The 23,706-nt window shown below is 40.5% G+C and overlaps 1 protein-coding gene across 1 annotated transcript; it reads right to left on the bottom strand.

Annotated features, from left to right (window-relative positions):
• Positions 1-10,479: 10,479 nt before the first annotated feature.
• Positions 10,480-15,648, bottom strand: LOC121378391 (extensin-like; the record flags this gene model as incomplete). Its single annotated transcript, XM_041506582.1, has 3 exons — positions 15,422-15,648; positions 10,786-11,041; positions 10,480-10,530 (listed from the first exon to the last, which is right to left on the bottom strand). Coding segments are annotated over exons 1-3 (534 nt in total), but the record flags the coding sequence as incomplete, so codon positions are not given.
• Positions 15,649-23,706: the final 8,058 nt, after the last annotated feature.

The raw sequence follows: 23,706 nt of genomic DNA, 5'->3' as shown, positions 1-23,706 counted from the left end.
TGTAACTTTTGAAATGACCTAGGCCCTTGTTTGTAGTAAAGCATCAGAAGTGTTCTGTAATACTACAGGTATGGCTGTAACTTTTGAAATGACCTAGGCCCTTGTTTGTAGTAAAGCATCAGAAGTGTTCTGTAATACTACAGGTATGGCTGTAACTTTTGAAATGACCTTGGTCCTTGTTTGTAGTAAAGCATGAGAAGTGTTCTGTAATACTACAGGTATGGCTGTAACTTTTGAAATGACCTAGGTCCTTGTTTGTAGTAAAGCATGAGAAGTGTTCTGTAATACTACAGGTATGGCTGTAACTTTTGAAATGACCTAGGCCCTTGTTTGTAGTAAAGCATGAGAAGTGCTCTGTAATACTACAGGTATGGCTGTAACTTTTGAAATGACCTTGGCCCTTGTTTGTAGTAAAGCATGAGAAGTGCTCTGTAATACTACAGGTATGGCTGTAACTTTTGAAATGACCTAGGCCCTTGTTTGTAGTAAAGCATGAGAAGTGCTCTGTAATACTACAGGTATGGCTGTAACTTTTGAAATGACCTAGGCCCTTGTTTGTAGTAAAGCATGAGAAGTGCTCTGTAATACTACAGGTATGGCTGTAACTTTTGAAATGACCTAGGCCCTTGTTTGTAGTAAAGCATGAGAAGTGCTCTGTAATACTACAGGTATGGCTGTAACTTTTGAAATGACCTAGGCCCTTGTTTGTAGTAAAGCATGAGAAGTGCTCTGTAATACTACAGGTATGGCTGTAACTTTTGAAATGACCTTGGTCCTTGTTTGTAGTAAAGCATGAGAAGTGTTCTGTAATACTACAGGTATGGCTGTAACTTTTGAAATGACCTAGGTCCTTGTTTGTAGTAAAGCATGAGAAGTGTTCTGTAATACTACAGGTATGGCTGTAACTTTTGAAATGACCTAGGTCCTTGTTTGTAGTAAAGCATGAGAAGTGTTCTGTAATACTACAGGTATGGCTGTAACTTTTGAAATGACCTTGGTCCTTGTTTGTAGTAAAGCATGAGAAGTGTTCTGTAATACTACAGGTATGGCTGTAACTTTTGAAATGACCTAGGTCCTTGTTTGTAGTAAAGCATGAGAAGTGTTCTGTAATACTACAGGTATGGCTGTAACTTTTGAAATGACCTTGGTCCTTGTTTGTAGTAAAGCATGAGAAGTGTTCTATAATACTACAGGTATGGCTGTAACTTTTGAAATGACCTTGGTCCGTGTTTGTAGTAAAGCATGAGAAGTGCTCTGTAATACTACAGGTATGGCTGTAACTTTTGAAATGACCTAGGCCCTTGTTTGTAGTAAAGCATGAGAAGTGTTCTGTAATACTACAGGTATGGCTGTAACTTTTGAAATGACCTAGGCCCTTGTTTGTAGAAATGAAGGTCCTCAAAGGAAACATGAAAAAATGGTGTTGCTTTTTAACAGAAATTGTATTGAAGTTTTCTCATATTACAAATGTTTAGCAATAATGTTCACACCAAAATTAATATGGACTAAAAGCCAAACTTGTCTTGCAACACAAGGTGAAAAAAGCCATGCTATATATTGGTATCAAAATACATTCCACGTAAAGGTTTCTTTATCATATTATTAGTTACGCGGTTTTTTGACAGGCGTACGGGATTGTACGCCCCTCCAAAATCTGTATGCGCCTCAGGATATAGACATTTTGGAATGGCATACAATCGCGTACGCCTGTCAAAACACCTTGTAACGAATTTATTACCTTTTACATCTTTATTTTTTTTACACTGACAGTGCACTGTTTGGAACGAGAAAAAAAACCCCAGTCAGTCGAATGGATACACCGAGGTGGTTAGATCCTGAGACGCAAGCACCTCAGGCGAGCACTCAACCGACTGAGCTAAATCCCGCCACTCAGTAGTGTTATGGATTTAGGTGAGTGTAGAACTCTTTTACAGCTTAGGGCAGGATTTAGCTCAGTCGGTTGAGTGCTCGCTTGAGGTGCTTGCGTTGCAGGATCGAACCACCTCGGTAGATCCATTCAGCTGATTGGTGTTTTTCTCGTTCTAACCAAATATACCTATATAGTTTGCAATATATAGATAGAGCAACATCTTAAAGAAAACTTACTATCATTTAAACTAAATTTCCACATGGTCATGTGTGACAACAAATAATATCAACACTGAGATTTTGTAAGTTTTACAGAAATAGAAAAATAATCATAAATATTTGGTCGTATTTAAAATTAGCTTAACATTTATAGAAACGATAAAGAAATAAACCATCAATAAAACAATTTGAAAAACTTCAGTTTATGTTGTATTGTAAAAAAACGGGCAACTTATAAAGCCGAACTAACCATTTACCAATGGCGCGAACAAGTACTACCTGTCAGACAAATGAAACTAACAAATCATCACAATACATTACGAATATCAAGGTTAGTTTGGGTTTTTTTTTAATTGTTATAAATAAAATCACTATATATGGGTTTTTTTTTTTTTTTAAATTAATGCTGACTGGAATTTAAAGGATTCTAATATATTTCTGGCACCCAGTATATTTTTTTCTCGTCGGCTTCAGAAGATCCATACGAATGTGGCACACTATCAGCATACACTGGCAGTGTTCACACTGAGGAATAGCGCACTGTCAGTATACACTGACAATGCTCACACTGAGGAATAGCGCACTGTCAGTATACACCGGCAGTGTTCACACTGAGGAATAGCGCACTGTTAGTATACACTGGCAATGCTCACACTGAGGAATAGCGCACTGTCAGTATACACCGGCAGTGTCCACACTGAGGAATAGGATCTCTTTTTTGAGATTTTACAATACGAATATGGATTTGGATTGCTGGTCATTTCACAGCGTGTTTCACACATAGATACATTACAATAATATACTATATAAAATCAAATACCCATGTAAGTAATGAACAGTCATAAAACGGAATGTATTATTAAGTGATACAAAATAGATGACATTTGTCAAATCAAGTATGGTATGTATAGTATTTTGTCTCATTATGTGACCTTTCATTATGAACCTACTTTAGTTATTACAGTTATTTATAATTCAGGGTTTTGGCAATAATAAACTTAATTTAAATTAAATTAAATGATAATATTTTGTATGCTTATTATTAATGAGTGGGTCTTTTAAATGGGATTTTCAGTTAAAATGCAGTAGAAAGTACTTCATAATGTTTAGACAGAAGGGACAGAATGTTTACAATAAAAACATTCCAAAACATACCAATTAACAAGATATGTCTGGCTCTGTAGTTAGAGTGAATAGTACTTTCCTATAAACCTTTAATTGTATTTCAATGTCGCTTCTCATAAAGATCGTTCTGATCATATGCGTGTCTGTATCAGCCAGTCTGCTAAACAAAACGCTTGGAACGTTCGGGAAAAGCCTGGAACAAGACCAAAATGTTTTTGAAACACTACCGTACTCATCCCAGTACTCGTGTGCCGCCAGCTGCAAGATGAATCTTTGCTGGGAGGCAGTCAGTTTTGATTGTCGGACTCTGAAATGTCGTCTGGTGGGAAATGGTATTTCTGCACAAAGCAGAGTCAAAGGGACACCATTGTGCAGGATGGAAGACAAGCAAATTGTTTCTGAAATATCAAAATGGACAGATTCGATTTCTGGGTCGTGTGGGAAATCTTCCTGTAAGAATGGATTAAGATGTCGCGCTGACAAACGTAACTGTCCACTTTGCTTTGCTTCATTGTTGCACATTTGTCTCTCCCTTAAACCACCAGCGAATGGCACCGTGCAATACCACGAATCAAACCTGCAGAAATTAGCTGACATTAAATGTAACTTAGATTACATTTCTTGTAATGGAAACAGTCGTATAAAGTGTCAAGACAATGGATTGTGGGAACAGTGGCATCATACTTGTTCCAGAATTGTCTGGCGGAACCCAGTGATAAAATGTCATGCCCCAATTCCTTGTCCTCTGAAAGTTGGATCCGTTGTTGAGATGATAGGAACGCTCATCAAAAACAAACACAACAACAAAACAAAAACGTTTACCTATTCGTTTTATGATAACCTTTCGTCATGATGGAATTATTCTGGTTGTCATATGTTTTCGATTTCGGCCTGGTAGTGCATGTTAAATAGCAAGTTTTTTTTATACAAGGGGTTTGGAAGAGATCATCTTAGTAGATCCTCCACTTGAGGTTGGAGGAGAATTCAATACCAATTCATCACCGAGCCTCTACAGTACCGATTCATGGTAGATGGAACAGGTCCTGACTTGTTCAAGTACAGAGCAGCTTTTAATAGGAATAAAACGCTTCACGTTAGTGGGGATGTGAGTGTGAAAACTGTACGGATCATCTATAATGCAGTTTAGATTCACCTTCACCTGGCAGGTCAGCAACACTGACATTCTCTGTGAAAGTCCAGCTCTTTGTCAGAACACTTACTCAAGTACACAATATCTGACCGAGTTACAAATGTATTCTTAAATCTGACTGTGTTACAAATGCATTCTTAGATATCACTGTGTTACAAATGTCCACTGCGCGTTCTGTAACCTCACCGTGGTGCAGGTGTGTAACATTCTCTTTGAGAATGGCCAATACAGCACAAATTGAAATTTTGAGTAAAAGTCAGTATCTTTCTGTGATATTTGTATTTTTGCACAGGTTTTTTTACACTGTTTTTATTTAAATCTTGAATTTTTATATTGATGTTGATCATCACCTTATTTGTTTGCATTACCATAGTTTGACACCCAATAGCCAATGTATTTTTCGTGCTGGGGTGTCGTTAAACATTCATTCATTCATTCATTCATTTTGTGTTACAAATGTATTCTTGGATCTGGCTGTGTTACAAATGTATTCTATAGTACTGTCGGAAATAGAATAAAAATTATTTTCGTCGATAGTTTCTAACATATTAAACAGACAAATAAATATTTTGTAAATATCTATTTAATGATAGTCTACCTAATTTAGCATTTACTTGTTTTGGCTCTCATTGATGTACAAGGTAGTGTTTACTCTTTAAATTAAAAGAAAGATGTCGGTAAACAGGTGATTTGTGCACTTTATTGGAACAGACTATAACACATTATGGTCAACATGTGTCAATTTCATTGCCGTTACAAATATGTGAGAAACCCTTTTGATGACAGTGTACCCCTATCCCTCTCCAAAACAAAATATTTGTAGACATTTATAAGTAACGTTTGAGCAAAACTGTCAAGAATCATTTTGAGTTTGTGATCTATTATACCGGTATTAAAGGTGCTATCTCAAAGGTGCATAATGACAGCTGTTGCAAATCATGTCTTTATTAAATTTTTCTTTAACATTTAAAGACTACACCTTTAACTATATGCCCATAAATGATTATAGGAAATAATTTATCTACTAGTAGAAAATACATTTCTATTGGAGAATGTTTATCACAAACAGATGTTCACATATATAGCTTCTAATATGTGAGCCTTTATGTGGTTGCAAGATTGTGCACATTTGTAATGTACTTATATTGAATTTATATTCACTAAATATGCTGGTCATAATTAATAATTTATGCTGCAATATTATTCAAAATAATCGGTTAACTTGCATTTATTATGCATTATGACCAAGATATAGATGTCAACGAGGTTGCAACATTATTCACCAAACAGCACCCGAGCAAAATGCAACTGGACTGTGTATTTATACAATGAAATGTTATAATGTTATGCAAGTTAGGGTGTGGGAGTAGCAAGAACGTCTGTCTGAGATTCCATTTGCTGAAGGTTCGATCATCCTCAGAGGGCCCATTTGATTATTTCCCGTTCCAACCAGTGATCCATAACTGATCCATCAAAGGATATTCTGTTTGTGGAATGTGGGAAGTGCACATAAAGATCCCTTGCTGTTATTTGGAAAGAGTAACCATTTGGCGACAGCGGATTTCATCTGTGACCAAGTATCGACGTAACTGTGCGTTTGCCATCCAATAACCGCTGATTAATAATCAATGTGTTCCAGTAGGCTTAAATCTGTTAAATTTTGCCATGTATCATTTATTATAAATACATTGGTACGACTGAAAACAAACGGTTTCTTGTCGTGGCACCGTGACCAGGCCATTTTACATGCATACCACAACTTAATGCAACTTGTTAACGTACATCTCGCAACAAAAGTTAGTGTATTATTCTCGAATGTAACCGGCGTCATCACATTGTTTGACAAGAGGTTATATATATAATTATCTGCCCCCCCCCCCCCCCCCCCCCACCCCCTCGCGTTTGATGAGTTCCATCTACATGAAATTTCGACCCCCCTCGCTAAACATGCTGGCTACGGGCCTGCAGCCCTTAAGCATTATTGTTAATATAAAGTATACAGCAAAATAAATGTAAACTGTATCTACATGTATCTCATAGTTTTTGACATGCAATACTATTTGTCTCCCCCCATTTTCTTCAGAGAGTGTTTGCTCGAACCCAGATACAAAAATAATGGTATGAAACATCTTCCCATGGAATTACCATTCTGGATGTCTAACTGAAGTATTTATCATTTCTTTAAGTGGCTCTGTCTTTGCTGTTTGAAATCTGATTAGAAAATTCATGTACTATTCAACTAATTACAATCATATGGCGATACTGAACAAAATGTTCGATTCTAAAGTTTGAGCCCTAATGTTTAAATATAGTTTGTTGGATTCAATGGGTTTTTTAACATTCAAATATGAATATTTATATGGACAATTCCTCATGCTAATATTACATTGTTCTACATATATTTGTATGATTGCTGACACTTGGAAATAAAAACTATTAGCTTATCACATTTACGAAATACACAAAATTAATTTAAAATAACCCATTTTCTTTTGTGTAACCCATTATGTCCGTGTAAATAGATGTCCATGCAGATGAAAAATAGGTTATGCAAAATTAGATTTTCGAATGAAACAATTATTACCACAAATAATAATTATGTTTTGAAATTTAAAGATATTTTACCAAATACTTTGTAAGGCCATTAATCCATTTTATATGGAGATTGTAGACTTTAGCTGTCCTTTAATAAATGTTCACTGGGTATAGAATTACAAAGAATAAATGCTTCCTAACCAAATGGTATTTTTACAAATTATGCATGTAGATACCTTGTGATATTGGTTTGAATGCTAGTCCTTCGTTGATCATTAAGGTACAATGTATTAATATTTAAGTTATTAATATTAGTAAACCTATGAAAGTGCATAATGTTTACTAAGTGAGGCTTTGGTATCAACTTTTTTTTTTTTAGGTCAAATGACATTTATAGAAAATGGTAATAGCCACCTTTAATTTCATCTTCATCCGTTATTTCATGTCTAAAAGGGACATTCCTGAGTTTGCTGCATTGTAAGATGTTTCCGACTAATAAAATATTTCTACGATTAAACTTACATATTAAACATATTTTCTTGTTTAGAATATCAGTGTCTGTATATTTGATGTGTTTCTGGTCGTCTTAATATTTGTAAGAACCCAAACTGGATTTTGTCTTCAAATAATTTCTATTTTAGAAATAAAATGAAATTTAACCTAGTACAAATATTAGAACGATCAGAAACACGTTTAATATACGGCCACTGATATTTTATGCAGAAAAATATATTTCATATATAATTACAATCGTTAAAAAGTTTCTGTTAGTCCATAACATCTTAAAAATTGCAGCAAACTCAGGAATGTCCCTTTAATGATTTCAGTGCATGTTCAACTTTCATGTACCCAAAGGTCTGATGTGTTAACTCAGACACAGTGCATTATCATGTTTGTACAATAAACACAATCATTAATTTGTTTGAACATAGGGGAAATTGGAACATAGTATTATAATTTTAAAATGTTAAGGATTAATCTTCCTACAAGCATTTATTACTCATTGGGGGCCGGATGTAGCCCAGTGGTAAAGCACTCGCTTGATGTGCAGTCAGTTTGAGATCGGTCGCTGTCGGGGGACCCATTGGACTATTTCTTGCTCCTACCAGTGCACCACATCTGGTATATCAAAGGCTGTGGTATGTGCTATCCTGTCTGGGATGGATCATATAAAAGATTCCTTGCTACTAATGGAACAATGTAGCAGGTTTCCTCTAATACTGTATGTCAAAATTGCCAAATGTTTGACACTGGCCAGTAGCCAATGATTGATAAATGAATGTTCTCTAGTGGTATCGTTCAACAAAACAAACTTGGACAAACTGAACTTATTACTAATCAGAAATGTATCCTGTTTGTAGTTGGGTTGTGTGTTTGTTTTTGGGCACATGCATGTAAACCAGATGAATTCTGCAGTATTTAAACATGATCATAAAATCCATAGTGATACATGTATATAATATCAAGCATTATAACTATTAATACAATTGTACTTTTTCTGTTATATTTCAGATGCTATTTCCATAGTCTGAAGGCATTAAAAGAATCAAAAGTGATATAAAGACAAAAATATAGTGTATTTAATGTATTTGGCCCAAGGACAGATATAAACGTGCCTATGTTTTGCCTACGCAGAGAATACATACGATTGCATACATTTGTGTTTACATTTACATCTTGCATTTGGTGGGGTTGTTGGATATGGATGTCAGAACACAAATATCAATGTTTTTACAACTATAGTGCGGTCTTGTCTTGCGGATTTTACCTCATATATACTGACTTCCGAATGGGTTCTCATATTTATAGGGTACAAGGCTCCCTGTGTGAGTGGTACACATCCACTATGTAATAAAAACTATATTTATTCGACCTCTTATGAACCACCGTTCGTCAGACAGTCATTCCTGGAGAATTCGGCCTCAAAACATTGATTTCAAAGTTTTCTCCAAATATTTGGCCCAAGGAGAGAAATAACCGTGCCTATATTTTGCCCACGCCGTGAATACTTACGATACATCTATTTGTGTTTACATGTACATCTTGTATTTGCTGGGGTTGTTGGATATGGATGTCAGAACACAAATATCAATGATTGTTTTCACCACTATAGTTCGGTCTTGTATTTTGGTTTTTACCTCATATATATTGACTTTCGAATGGGTTCTCATATTAATAGGGTGCACGGCACCATATGTTAGTGATACCCATCCGTTATGCGATAAAAAACTGTGTTTATTCGACCACTTATGAACCACCATTCGTAAAAAAACTAATTCTGGGAGAATTCGACCCCAAAACATTGCTTTGAAATTTTTGACCAAATATTTGGGCCAAGGAGTAAAATAAACGTGCCTATGTTTTGCCTACGCAGAGAATGCATGCGATAAATGCATTTGTGTTTACATGTACATTTTGTATTTCGTGGGGTTGTTGGATATGGATGTCAAAACACAAATATCAATATTTTCACCACTAGAGTGCGGTCTCGTTTTGCGATTTTTACCTAATATATAATGACTTCCGAATGGGTTCTCATATATATGTATATATAGGGTGCACGGCTCCCTGTGTGAGTGGTACCCATCCGTTATTTAATAAAAACTTTGTTTATTCGATGTCTTACGAACCACCGTTCGTCAAAAAGTCATTCTTGGAGAACTCGACCCCAAAAGATTGATTTCAAATTTTTCACCAAATATTTGGCCCAAGGAGAGAAATAAACGTGCGTATCTTTTGCCCACGCAGTGAATACATACAATACATGCATTTGTGTTTACATGTACATCGTGTATTTGGACGGGTTGTTGGATATGGATGTCAGAACACAAATATCAATGTTTCCACCACTATAGTGCGGTCTTATATTGCGGTTTGGAGGTTGGGGTTTTGGGTGTTGTGGTTTTGGCGGTTGCGGTTTTGAGAGTGTTTTGGGGGTTAGGTTTTTGGGGGTTGGGATTTTGGGTGTAGGGGTTAGGATTTTGGGGGGTTTGGGGAGGGGTTGGGGTTTGGGGGGTTGGTTTGGGGGGTTGGGGTTTGGGGGTTGGGGTTGGGGTTTGGGGGTTGGGGTTGGGGTTTGGGGGGTTGGGGTTGGGGGGGTTGAGTTTTGGGGTTTGAGTGTTTGGGGTTGGTGTTGGGCCTTTGAGTGTTGGGGTTTCAGATGTTTGAGTGTTTGGGGTTGGTGTTGGGCCTTTGAGTGTTGGGGTTTCAGATGTTTGAGTGTTTGAGGTTGGTGTTGGGCCTTTGAGTGTTGGGGTTTCAGATGTTGGAGTGTTTGGGGTTGGGGTTGGGGTCTTGAGTGTTGGGGTTTCAGATGTTGGAGTGTTTGGGGTTGGGGTTGGGGTCTTGGGTGTTGGGGTTTCAGATGTTGGAGTGTTTGGGGTTGGGGTTGGGGTTGGGGTTGGGGTCTTGGGTGTTGGAGTTTCAGATGTTTGAGTGTTTGGGGTTGGGGTTGGGGTCTTGGGTGTTGGGGTTGGTTTTTTGGGTTGGGGTTTTGGGGGTTGGAGTTTTGAGGGTTGGGATTTTTGGTGTTGGGATTTTGGTTGGTGTTGGGGGTTTTGGGTTGGAGGTTTTGGGTTTGGGGTTTTGGGGGTTGCTATTGGGGCTTTGTTTTTTGGGGATTTGGGTGTTGGGGTTTTGAGGGTTGGGGTTTTGGGGTTGAGGTTTTAGGGGTTGGGGTTTTCGGGGTTGGGATTTTGAGGGTTGGGGTTTTGAGTTTTGGGGCTTGGGGTTTTGTGGATTGTGGTTGGGGCTTTGAGGGTTGGGGTTTTGTGAGTTGGGGTTTCAGGGGTTGGGGTTTGGGGCGTTGGAGTTTTGGGTGTAGGTTGGGGGTTGGGTTTTTGGGCGTTGGGTTTTAGAGGTTGGGATTTTAGTGGTTGGGGCTGGACTTTGGTGGTTGGGGTTTTGGGCATTGCAGTTTTGGGGGTTGAGGTTTTGAGGGTTGGGGCCTTGGGGGTTTGGGGGATGGGGTTTTTGGAGTTGGTTTTGGGGGTTGGTGTTGGGGTTTTGAGGGTTGGGGTTTTGGGGTTGGGGTTTGAGGATTTGGAGTTTTGGGTGTTGGGGTTTTGGGGGATGGGGTTTTGGAGGTTTGGGTTTTGGGGGATAGGGTTTTGGGGATTGGGGGTTGGGTTTTCGAGGTTGGGACTGTGTAGTTTATTGTAAAATAGTAGTGGGTGATGTAGTGCCACCCTGCGTAGTGTATTGGTGAAGTAGTAGTGGGTGATGTAGTGCCACCCTGCGTAGTGTATTGATGAAGTAGTAGTGGGTGATGTAGGGCCACCCTGCGTAGTGTATTGATGAAGTAGTAGTGGGTGATGTAGGGCCACCCTGCGTAGTGTATTGGTGAAGTAGTAGTGGGTGATGTAGTGCCACCCTGCGTAGTGTATTGGTGAAGTAGTAGTGGGTGATGTAGTGCCACCCTGCGTAGTGTATTGATGAAGTAGTAGTGGGTGATGTAGTGCCACCCTGCGTAGTGTATTGATGAAGTAGTAGTGGGTGATGTAGTGCCACCCTGCGTAGTGTATTGGTGAAGTAGTAGTGGGTGATGTAGGGCCACCCTGCGTAGTGTATTGGTGAAGTAGTAGTGGGTGATGTAGTGCCACCCTGCGTAGTGTATTGGTGAAGTAGTAGTGGGTGATGTAGTGCCACCCTGCGTAGTGTATTGGTGAAGTAGTAGTGGGTGATGTAGTGCCACCCTGCGTAGTGTATTAGTGAAGTAGTAGTGGGTGATGTAGTGCCACCCTGCGTAGTGTATTGATGAAGTAGTAGTGGGTGATGTAGGGCCACCCTGCGTAGTGTATTGGTGAAGTAGTAGTGGGTGATGTAGGGCCACCCTGCGTAGTGTATTGGTGAAGTAGTAGTGGGTGATGTAGTGCCACCCTGCGTAGTGTATTGGTGAAGTAGTAGTGGGTGATGTAGTGCCACCCTGCGTAGTGTATTGATGAAGTAGTAGTGGGTGATGTAGGGCCACCCTGCGTAGTGTATTGATGAAGTAGTAGTGGGTGATGTAGTGCCACCCTGTGTAGTTTAAATGAGGAGTAGTACTGGGTGATGTAGTGCAACCCTGTGTAGTTTAATAGTGGGATAGTACTGAGTGATGTTTACTATAGCGTTGAAGTAGTAGATATGGCGTGGATAAAGGTGTTTGAGATATAGTGTAGTGAATCTTAGTGCTAAAACTGAGACAGTCATATACTAAGTTAGTACGTGTTTAGTTGGAATAAACTTAGAAGTTGGAGACATACATGCAGCTATTAACATGTTAACTGTGTTATATTTCCATAACGGAATAGCTAATTTAAACGTACTTACCTGTAACTAAGATAACTAGTTGTTAATAACTAGTGAATAACATTTAGTGACACATTCGTGCGTTTAATTAAGAGATTATGATAATTTATTGTTATTGGAGAACATTACTAATATATGACACACTGAGGTATGAGATGTATAAAGTGAAAGACTTACGAACTACATATAGTTGTTTAAAATAAAATATTTAAGTTTACACACTAGTTGTGTCAGCTTTGCCTTCTATAGCTGTTTGAGAGTTTATTACCAGTCATTAATAAGCCATCCAGACGCTCGGTTGTTATAATATTCTAGTTATACAACTAGTCCGATACTTGGAAATCAATAGTAGTGGTTTCCGTCGACTTCGGTATAGATGGAAGGAAATGTTTTATTTAATGACACACTCAACACATTTTATTTACGGTTATATGGCGTTCAGTATAGATGCTTGGCATTAGAAAGCTGGACTTTTAGCCTAAGTTAGAGAAGTATATTAAAATAAATTAGGAAGGTTGATAGTGGTTTGTTTACATACATTTTAGTTATAGACTTAGCTTGATGCATAGAAACCGATAGCAGTGGTTTTCATTGACTTTAGTACAGGTGGAAACATGGGGGTCACGTTTGGTATGCTCGGCATTGTAAAATCAGTATTTTAGCCTAAGTTACAGAAGTATATTTGAAAAACTGGGAAGGTTGACATGGGTTTATTTTTATATTCTAGTTATACACTTAGTGTGACACTTAGAAATCAATAGCAGTGGTTTCCATTGAATTTAATATATATGGAAACATGAGGGTCACTGTTCGTATGTTCGTAATTGTTAAATCAGAATTTAGACTAAGTTAGATAATTATATTTGAAACATTGGGACGACTGATAGGGATTTCTTTATATATTCTACTTATACACTTAGTTTGATATTTAGAAACTAATAGCAGTGGTTTCTGTTGACTTACATCGACTAAGTTGGAAACGTGTGTCGGACTTTTAACCTAAGTTAGAGAAGAATATTAAAACAATTAGCAAGGTTGACAGGTTGATTTTAAAAATATATTCTAGTTACACTCTTATTGTGATACTTAGAAACCGGGTTTCGGATCCCAGTCGAGGCATGGGATTTTTAATCCAGATACCGACTCCAAACCCTGAGTGAGTGCTCCGCAAGGCTCAATGGGTAGATGTAAACCACTTGCACCGACCAGTGATCCATAACTGGTTCAACAAAGGCCATGGTTTGTGCTATCCTGCCTGTGGGAAGCCCAAATAAAAGATCCCTTGCTGCTAATCGGAAGAGTAGCCCATGTAGTGGCGACAGCGGGTTTCCTCTCAAAATATGTGTGGTCCTTAACCATATGTCTGACGCCATATAACCGTAAATAAAATGTGTTGAGTGCGTCGTTAAATAAAACATTTCTTTCTTTTTACTTAGAAACCGATAGCAGTGATTTTCATCTACTTTAGCATAGATGGAAACATGGGGGTCACGTTTGGTATGCTCGGCATTGTAAAATCAGTATTTTAGCCTAAGTTAGAGAAGTATATTAGAACAACAAGGAAGCTTGACAGGGATTTCTTTACATATGCGAGTTATACATTTGATGTGATACTTAGAAACCGATAGCAGTGGTTTCCATTGACTTTAGTATAGATGGAAACATGCGGATCACTTTTGATATGCTCGGCATTGTAAAATCGAAATATTAGCCTAAGTTACAGAAGTATGATGCTATTTTTTTTCCTTTTAAAGTCTTATAAGTATAGTGAATAAGCACAATCAGCTAAGTGTGGCAGTTAACACATGCAGTCACTATCATCGTCATCATCCTTAAGTTCCTCATGTTCCTCAAGGTGATCTGTCTTTATTACATTTGCACAACCATCACCATCATCAAAACAGGCACATGATTTTGTGCAGCTCAGGCCGACAGTGCAGCAGCTACAGTGATTTGAAGTGCATCTGCACTTGCCACAGCCACATTTAACTAAACTAATCACTGCTTCTGGAGAAGGTGTTTGTGAGCTCATGAGCTGTTCTCCATACGCCAACCATATCCTAAAGCTGATCCTAGACTGGGTCATTGTTCCATATAAGTAGCTGGTAGTGTGTTCGTAGTAAAGCTTTATGTAATGCAGATTGAGTGGGTGCAAGCTTCTCTGACTGTGCGTGTTGCTTCTTGAATAACCACCATCTTAAATCTTGTACACATGTGATGTCTGTCTTTGGAAGATACAGCTGACAAACCCATTTTTGAACAAGTGTTAGTGTTACATCAGATGGTTTTTCACAGGTGCCAAACTTGGATAAAGAGGTAAGTATTTTAACATCAGCACCATCAAATGCTTTTCATCAAGTTAGAATTCCTATACCAGAAAAAAACTGCCAATTATATATGCTCCACGTAATGCATTGAAAGTAGACAGGGCTTCTGTTTTGTGTGAACCAAGGGTTGTAACAATTGGCTGAAGTTTAATAACTCTTTATTTCTACCCAATGCCAGTCACAAATTCGGTATCTTTGCACAATTCAGGGTATCTTCTGATGACCAAACTAGCACATCTGTGTTAGGAGAAAAGATATAAACCTTTGTATAACCACACGAAGAAGAGTCTATTGCACGTGGCATAGTGCTAGCTTCCTCTTGGTCACTTCTCGTGTATCTCATGTCCTTGTCTGTGACAATACATTTACCTCCGCATGCAACTGCAATGTTCTTTCCAGTGTTTACTCCTTTTGAAATGATTTGTTTGACAAAATATGTGGTTAGCTCCAGTTTGGTTTCTGTGTGTGATAGTAGTTTCTTCATATTAATATTGGATATATGTGTTGAGTCTGTAATATGACAACGTATTGCAACCTGTCCACTCTGTCGATTCGCTCGAGTAGCTGTCTTTAATGAATTTGGCACATCGTATCTGTCAAATACCAGTCGAATGTTCTCATATGCATTATATTTGATTTGAATCTGATATGTAAACAAATCTGCTAAATCAAAGCAGTTCTTGATATGCTCATGTTTTCCTAGTGACTGGAGGTCTGCCACTTTACCTACAAGTGTTAACCTTCATGGCTCCGAGCACTTTCAGTATGTATAAGGTAATCACTAGAACTGGAATTGACTATACCTTCTGCATTTGTTGCTTTAATTCTCGAGAATGGTCATCAACATGCTCTTCATAGAGCTTTATCTGCTGCAAATAATGACTAAGAAACTACTGATAATTCGTACTTCCCAATAGCTTCTTTCAAATTTATTTCTGGTCTGAACTTGCAAACAAACATCAAAGGAGCAAATGATGATCTGTCTTCTTTCGACTCAGTAATCATGTCACCAACTGTTAATTTTACTCTCTTTGCCATGCTTTTCCACAACTTCAGTTTGTGATTCTTCATAGGTGACCACAGAGTTATTTTGCCGGATTTGATCCTGTCTTCCACCAAAGCTGCATGCAACATACTTCCTATTTCACCATGACTACACAGGTCTTTATTTGTTTCCTCTGGCATGACATGTTTGGTGACTAGATTGAATAGAACACTAGTTTCTTCCTGGAATGGATTAGGGAAGTATCTTATTATTGCAGTCGGAGTTTTAATATTGTGTTCAAAGCCTGTACAGCTGATTAGAGGGCATGGTGCTTTGTGCGTTCTGTTGAGTTTCACTTGTAAGTCATACAAGGTCTGGTGACATTAGGAAAAACGTCAGTCTAGCAGCTTCATTTAGGGTTATTACAACTAATGCACCAGAGATTGTCATGGATCTGTTAACATGCTCTAAAACATGATCGACTCCAATAGCACAGAAAGCTACAAACTAATTTTGGTTGATTACCCAGTTTTCTTGCATGAATTAATATGTTGATAAGATTTTTCTAATTCTTTCAATTCAGCAAGATACATATGACTTATTCGGGAGTAGTTCAGATGGTCATGTGCAAAGAAATATTTTGTGAAGATTTCAACAGCTGTTAAGTGCAGCTTCCAATCACCAGTAGGTACTGCTTTGATGAACATCAGCATTTCCATGACCATTTGCCTGTATTGTTTGATTACGCCGAATATAGAGTTATTATTTGTTGACTTCTTCTATGACATGCTGGGACTGCAAAACGTGTAGCAAATTTGCATACGCTAATTGTATGTCTTCAAGTGATCTTGCTCTGAATACATCTAATGCTTGTGCAGATTTTTCAAGACTGTCCTTTAGCATTGGATTTTGTTCATAGAATGCTTCTTGTTACAACATAAGCAAAGCCTGAAGTATTATCATGTGGGCTGTTTTTCCTCTAACAACATGATTGCCATCATGTATCTATCTGCCTCACTGTGGAAGGTCCATATTGGTCAGCTTCAACCCTAGACTGATAATTTCCACTTTGTTCAATGTGGGGTCCAATTGTGCAAAGCTGCGCCATGATAATAGTAAGTTCACCTGGACGAAGTATTTGATGATTCAGATCTTTTCAGTCCATTTGAAGCTGCTTAGCCGGCTTATAAATTGCCATATCGAGAGGTGCAACAGTTTTTTGTCTTGTCCCACAATTGTACAGTTTATCCCTTGGGTCTCCATGAAAACTGTGAGTAAAGTTGAACATTCATGGGCTGGGGCTCCTATCCTTGGTGGCATTGCAACACGTGTGACAGACTTCGGGGGCTTGTTGATCAGTGACTGGTAGCCAGCCCATGGAGGAATACTAATTGTGGTGGGTGCGAATGAAGTGTCACTCAAATACGTTTGTCTGTGTTCCTCAGGCATTTGGTGTTCTCCGTGTAGCATATTTCTCACCTACTAGCCAGATAAACCCACAGAGACTATCCTCTCACTTGCTCTCACTTAAACTGAATGGTGCATACACTTGACTCTGGGGATGAGACGCTGGTTTTACCTACTAGCCAGATAAACCCACAGAGACTATCCTCTCACTTGCTCTCACTTGAACTGAATGGTGCATACACTTGACTCTGGGGATGAGACGCTGGTTTTACCTACTAGCCAGATAAACCCACAGAGACTATCCTCTCACTTGCTCTCACTTAAACTGAATGGTGCATACACTTGACTCTGGGGATGAGACGCTGGTTTTACCTACTAGCCAGATAAACCCACAGAGACTATCCTCTCACTTGCTCTCACTTAAACTGAATGGTGCATACACCTGACTCTGGGGATGAGACGCTGGTTTTACCTACTAGCCAGATAAACCCACAGAGACTATCCTCTCACTTGCTCTCACTTAAACTGAATGGTGCATACACCTGACTCTGGGGACTCTGGGGATGAGACGCTGGTTTTACCTACTAGCCAGATAAACCCACAGAGACTATCCTCTCACTTGCTCTCACTTAAACTGAATGGTGCATACACTTGACTCTGGGGATGAGACGCTGGTTTTACCTACTAGCCAGATAAACCCACAGAGACTATCCTCTCACTTGCTCTCACTTAAACTGAATGGTGCATACACCTGACTCTGGGGATGAGACGCTGGTTTTACCTACTAGCCAGATAAACCCACAGAGACTATCCTCTCACTTGCTCTCACTTAAACTGAATGGTGCATACACTTGACTCTGGGGATGAGACGCTGGTTTTACCTACTAGCCAGATAAACCCACAGAGACTATCCTCTCACTTGCTCTCACTTAAACTGAATGGTGCATACACCTGACTCTGGGGATGAGACGCTGGTTTTACCTACTAGCCAGATAAACCCACAGAGACTATCCTCTCACTTGCTCTCACTTAAACTGAATGGTGCATACACTTGACTCTGGGGATGAGACGCTGGTTTTACCTACTAGCCAGATAAACCCACAGAGACTATCCTCTCACTTGCTCTCACTTAAACTGAATGGTGCATACACCTGACTCTGGGGATGAGACGCTGGTTTTACCTACTAGCCAGATAAACCCACAGAGACTATCCTCTCACTTGCTCTCACTTAAACTGAATGGTGCATACACTTGACTCTGGGGATGAGACGCTGGTTTTACCTACTAGCCAGATAAACCCACAGAGACTATCCTCTCACTTGCTCTCACTTAAACTGAATGGTGCATACACCTGACTCTGGGGATGAGACGCTGGTTTTACCTACTAGCCAGATAAACCCACAGAGACTATCCTCTCACTTGCTCTCACTTAAACTGAATGGTGCATACACTTGACTCTGGGGATGAGACGCTGGTTTTACCTACTAGCCAGATAAACCCACAGAGACTATCCTCTCACTTGCTCTCACTTAAACTGAATGGTGCATACACTTGACTCTGGGGATGAGACGCTGGTTTTACCTACTAGCCAGATAAACCCACAGAGACTATCCTCTCACTTGCTCTCACTTAAACTGAATGGTGCATACACCTGACTCTGGGGATGAGACGCTGGTTTTACCTACTAGCCAGATAAACCCACAGAGACTATCCTCTCACTTGCTCTCACTTAAACTGAATGGTGCATACACTTGACTCTGGGGATGAGACGCTGGTTTTACCTACTAGCCAGATAAACCCACAGAGACTATCCTCTCACTTGCTCTCACTTAAACTGAATGGTGCATACACTTGACTCTGGGGATGAGACGCTGGTTTTACCTACTAGCCAGATAAACCCACAGAGACTATCCTCTCACTTGCTCTCACTTAAACTGAATGGTGCATACACTTGACTCTGGGGATGAGACGCTGGTTTTACCTACTAGCCAGATAAACCCACAGAGACTATCCTCTCACTTGCTCTCACTTAAACTGAATGGTGCATACACTTGACTCTGGGGATGAGACGCTGGTTTTACCTACTAGCCAGATAAACCCACAGAGACTATCCTCTCACTTGCTCTCACTTAAACTGAATGGTGCATACACCTGACTCTGGGGATGAGACGCTGGTTTTACCTACTAGCCAGATAAACCCACAGAGACTATCCTCTCACTTGCTCTCACTTAAACTGAATGGTGCATACACCTGACTCTGGGGATGAGACGCTGGTTTTACCTACTAGCCAGATAAACCCACAGAGACTATCCTCTCACTTGCTCTCACTTAAACTGAATGGTGCATACACTTGACTCTGGGGATGAGACGCTGGTTTTACCTACTAGCCAGATAAACCCACAGAGACTATCCTCTCACTTGCTCTCACTTAAACTGAATGGTGCATACACTTGACTCTGGGGATGAGACGCTGGTTTTACCTACTAGCCAGATAAACCCACAGAGACTATCCTCTCACTTGCTCTCACTTAAACTGAATGGTGCATACACTTGACTCTGGGGATGAGACGCTGGTTTTACCTACTAGCCAGATAAACCCACAGAGACTATCCTCTCACTTGCTCTCACTTAAACTGAATGGTGCATACACTTGACTCTGGGGATGAGACGCTGGTTTTACCTACTAGCCAGATAAACCCACAGAGACTATCCTCTCACTTGCTCTCACTTAAACTGAATGGTGCATACACTTGACTCTGGGGATGAGACGCTGGTTTTACCTACTAGCCAGATAAACCCACAGAGACTATCCTCTCACTTGCTCTCACTTAAACTGAATGGTGCATACACTTGACTCTGGGGATGAGACGCTGGTTTTACCTACTAGCCAGATAAACCCACAGAGACTATCCTCTCACTTGCTCTCACTTAAACTGAATGGTGCATACACTTGACTCTGGGGATGAGACGCTGGTTTTACCTACTAGCCAGATAAACCCACAGAGACTATCCTCTCACTTGCTCTCACTTAAACTGAATGGTGCATACACCTGACTCTGGGGATGAGACGCTGGTTTTACCTACTAGCCAGATAAACCCACAGAGACTATCCTCTCACTTGCTCTCACTTAAACTGAATGGTGCATACACCTGACTCTGGGGATGAGACGCTGGTTTTACCTACTAGCCAGATAAACCCACAGAGACTATCCTCTCACTTGCTCTCACTTAAACTGAATGGTGCATACACCTGACTCTGGGGATGAGACGCTGGTTTTACCTACTAGCCAGATAAACCCACAGAGACTATCCTCTCACTTGCTCTCACTTAAACTGAATGGTGCATACACTTGACTCTGGGGATGAGACGCTGGTTTTACCTACTAGCCAGATAAACCCACAGAGACTATCCTCTCACTTGCTCTCACTTAAACTGAATGGTGCATACACCTGACTCTGGGGATGAGACGCTGGTTTTACCTACTAGCCAGATAAACCCACAGAGACTATCCTCTCACTTGCTCTCACTTAAACTGAATGGTGCATACACCTGACTCTGGGGATGAGACGCTGGTTTTACCTACTAGCCAGATAAACCCACAGAGACTATCCTCTCACTTGCTCTCACTTAAACTGAATGGTGCATACACCTGACTCTGGGGATGAGACGCTGGTTTTACCTACTAGCCAGATAAACCCACAGAGACTATCCTCTCACTTGCTCTCACTTAAACTGAATGGTGCATACACCCGACTCTGGGGATGAGACGCTGGTTTTACCTACTAGCCAGATAAACCCACAGAGACTATCCTCTCACTTGCTCTCACTTAAACTGAATGGAGCATACACCTGACTCTGGGGATGAGACGCTGGTTTTACCTACTAGCCAGATAAACCCACAGAGACTATCCTCTCACTTGCTCTCACTTAAACTGAATGGTGCATACACCTGACTCTGGGGATGAGACGCTGGTTTTACCTACTAGCCAGATAAACCCACAGAGACTATCCTCTCACTTGCTCTCACTTAAACTGAATGGTGCATACACCTGACTCTGGGGATGAGACGCTGGTTTTACCTACTAGCCAGATAAACCCACAGAGACTATCCTCTCACTTGCTCTCACTTAAACTGAATGGTGCATACACTTGACTCTGGGGATGAGACGCTGGTTTTACCTACTAGCCAGATAAACCCACAGAGACTATCCTCTCACTTGCTCTCACTTAAACTGAATGGTGCATACACCTGACTCTGGGGATGAGACGCTGGTTTTACCTACTAGCCAGATAAACCCACAGAGACTATCCTCTCACTTGCTCTCACTTAAACTGAATGGTGCATACACCTGACTCTGGGGATGAGACGCTGGTTTTACCTACTAGCCAGATAAACCCACAGAGACTATCCTCTCACTTGCTCTCACTTAAACTGAATGGTGCATACACCTGACTCTGGGGATGAGACGCTGGTTTTACCTACTAGCCAGATAAACCCACAGAGACTATCCTCTCACTTGCTCTCACTTAAACTGAATGGTGCATACACCTGACTCTGGGGATGAGATGCTGGTTTTACCTACTAGCCAGATAAACCCACAGAGACTATCCTCTCACTTGCTCTCACTTAAACTGAATGGTGCATACACCTGACTCTGGGGATGAGACGCTGGTTTTACCTACTAGCCAGATAAACCCACAGAGACTATCCTCTCACTTGCTCTCACTTAAACTGAATGGTGCATACACCTGACTCTGGGGATGAGATGCTGGTTTTACCTACTAGCCAGATAAACCCACAGAGACTATCCTCTCACTTGCTCTCACTTAAACTGAATGGTGCATACACTTGACTCTGGGGATGAGATGCTGGTTTGGGGCAGTCCATTAATTAACTTACACCGTTAGGCAGTGCTGACATGGAACGACTGCGAGCAGGCCCATCTATCTTCAAGCTGCATCGCTGGACTCCTGATTGAGTTTGTTGACATATCGCCATTGCTGTTGTGTGGGTTGTTCTCTTTCCATCATGAGTAGGTTTTTAAAAATCCTAACTTAAATAATATTATAAAATCTTTACTAGAGCTGGGATGGGTGGATGGCAAAACACATATATAAACTGGTGCATGGTAGCTCAATAAACATGTCAGAAATGAATTCCCTGAGCTCAGAAACATATGATTACATATTTTACACTGTTTATTTCATTTATATTCACACTTTGATGGCATATTAGTCACCTAATTAAATATTCAAAATGGCGGCGATAGCAGCCATCTGAACAATTTCTCCAAGTTTGTTTTGTAATAACAGTCAAATATCTGACCAGGTGATTTGCTTTCATCAGCAATTTAAACGCCTTTTCCAGCTAAAACGTATGTACGGCCCTAGCGCTTAAAATTAACTTGTGCGTCGCAAACAAGTGCATTTCAGGTTAGCATATACGCCACAGAGTGATCGATTCGACTGCTTTTTTTCATTGGGTGGTATGCCATTGGTGGACTGGTCATAACCTAGGAGCAGCCCATCGTATGGCTTTAAAATGTTATCGCACGTATACGTGTTAACACTATATGTGTTATCAAAAATAACGAATGATGTTCTTCGACCCATCCCCCACCCCACCCCACCCCACCCCACTATTCGACAGCAGGCCACGCCATGAGCGGCTCAGGAGGGACCAACGCTGTCAGCTCTACTGACAGTGGCGGCCCCTTCTGTTTCAGTACCGCCGCAGATGGAAATAGACCGGGCATCTGCATCTGCTCCCGTTGTTTTTGCGGAGCCGGCAGCAGACGCACATCGGGAACCCAAGAAGAGGAAGGTTGCAGACAAGGCCCCGCTGAAACCAACTCTCTCCTTGGGCGATCATTTGTGACAAGCTGCCGCAGCAGTGCCGGAACGCGATCCAGGGCGATTTCACGGATCCAACCCAGATGGCCATCTCCATCAAGGAGACTTCCTGGCGTTCTCTACCATCAGGCTATGGAAAGTACCAGATAATGGGAAACAACGTCAGCTCGAACTTCTTCATGATGTGTACACGGGACGGACTGTATCGACAAGCTGTACTGAAACCAGACATGGAGAATGCAACGATACACCGCATCCTCAAGGGAGTTATCGCGGCATGTTACCTCGACTGGCGCAAATTCCTCCCAAAGTACCGAGCCGAGCAGTCCATCAACACACCATGAGTCCCACGGTCAACCTCTTCAAGAACCTTCACCCCCAGGTAAGGGCTTAGTCGGTCTTTTAAATTTTTCGGCTGGTGTTAAAAATGTTATGTTTATTTTTTTGTAAATAGTCCGACGCATTTTATTTTGGTAGCCCGTCTAAATTGCTCAAATCAACTTAAAACCTTTTCGGCCGAGCATTCTAATTTTATTTTTGGATTGTCAGACATGTTAGGATGGATCAGCTATCTCACTTTGGCCTTAGGTACTTGACCTAACTACTAAATTTTTATTCCAAATTCCGCCCACTTCAAACTTACCCTCCGCCCCCACCCCCACCCCCACCCCCTCCACCTGGCCCGGACATACTCACTGACGTTGTCAGAGGCTAAGCCCATGACAGGCGTGTTCGAAACCTTCATGGTATATGAACACGTTAAACGGGAGTCAGGAAATCAGACAAATGTTTTCGACTTTGACATTATCCCTTTCATTTCAACTTTTGCTTTCCACCTCCACATTCCATACCAACGTGCTATTTCTTCTCGCTACAGTACCCCAATCTTTGCAAATCGTCTACGTCGCAACTCCCCATAATAAATATTTTCCATTCCACATGTAG

Source organism: Gigantopelta aegis, chromosome 1 (assembly GCF_016097555.1).
Source record: "Gigantopelta aegis isolate Gae_Host chromosome 1, Gae_host_genome, whole genome shotgun sequence".
NCBI lineage: Eukaryota > Metazoa > Mollusca > Gastropoda > Neomphalida > Peltospiridae > Gigantopelta > Gigantopelta aegis.
The sequence above is the reverse complement of the archived record's forward strand: the minus strand, read 5'-3'. Positions and strand labels throughout refer to the sequence as shown.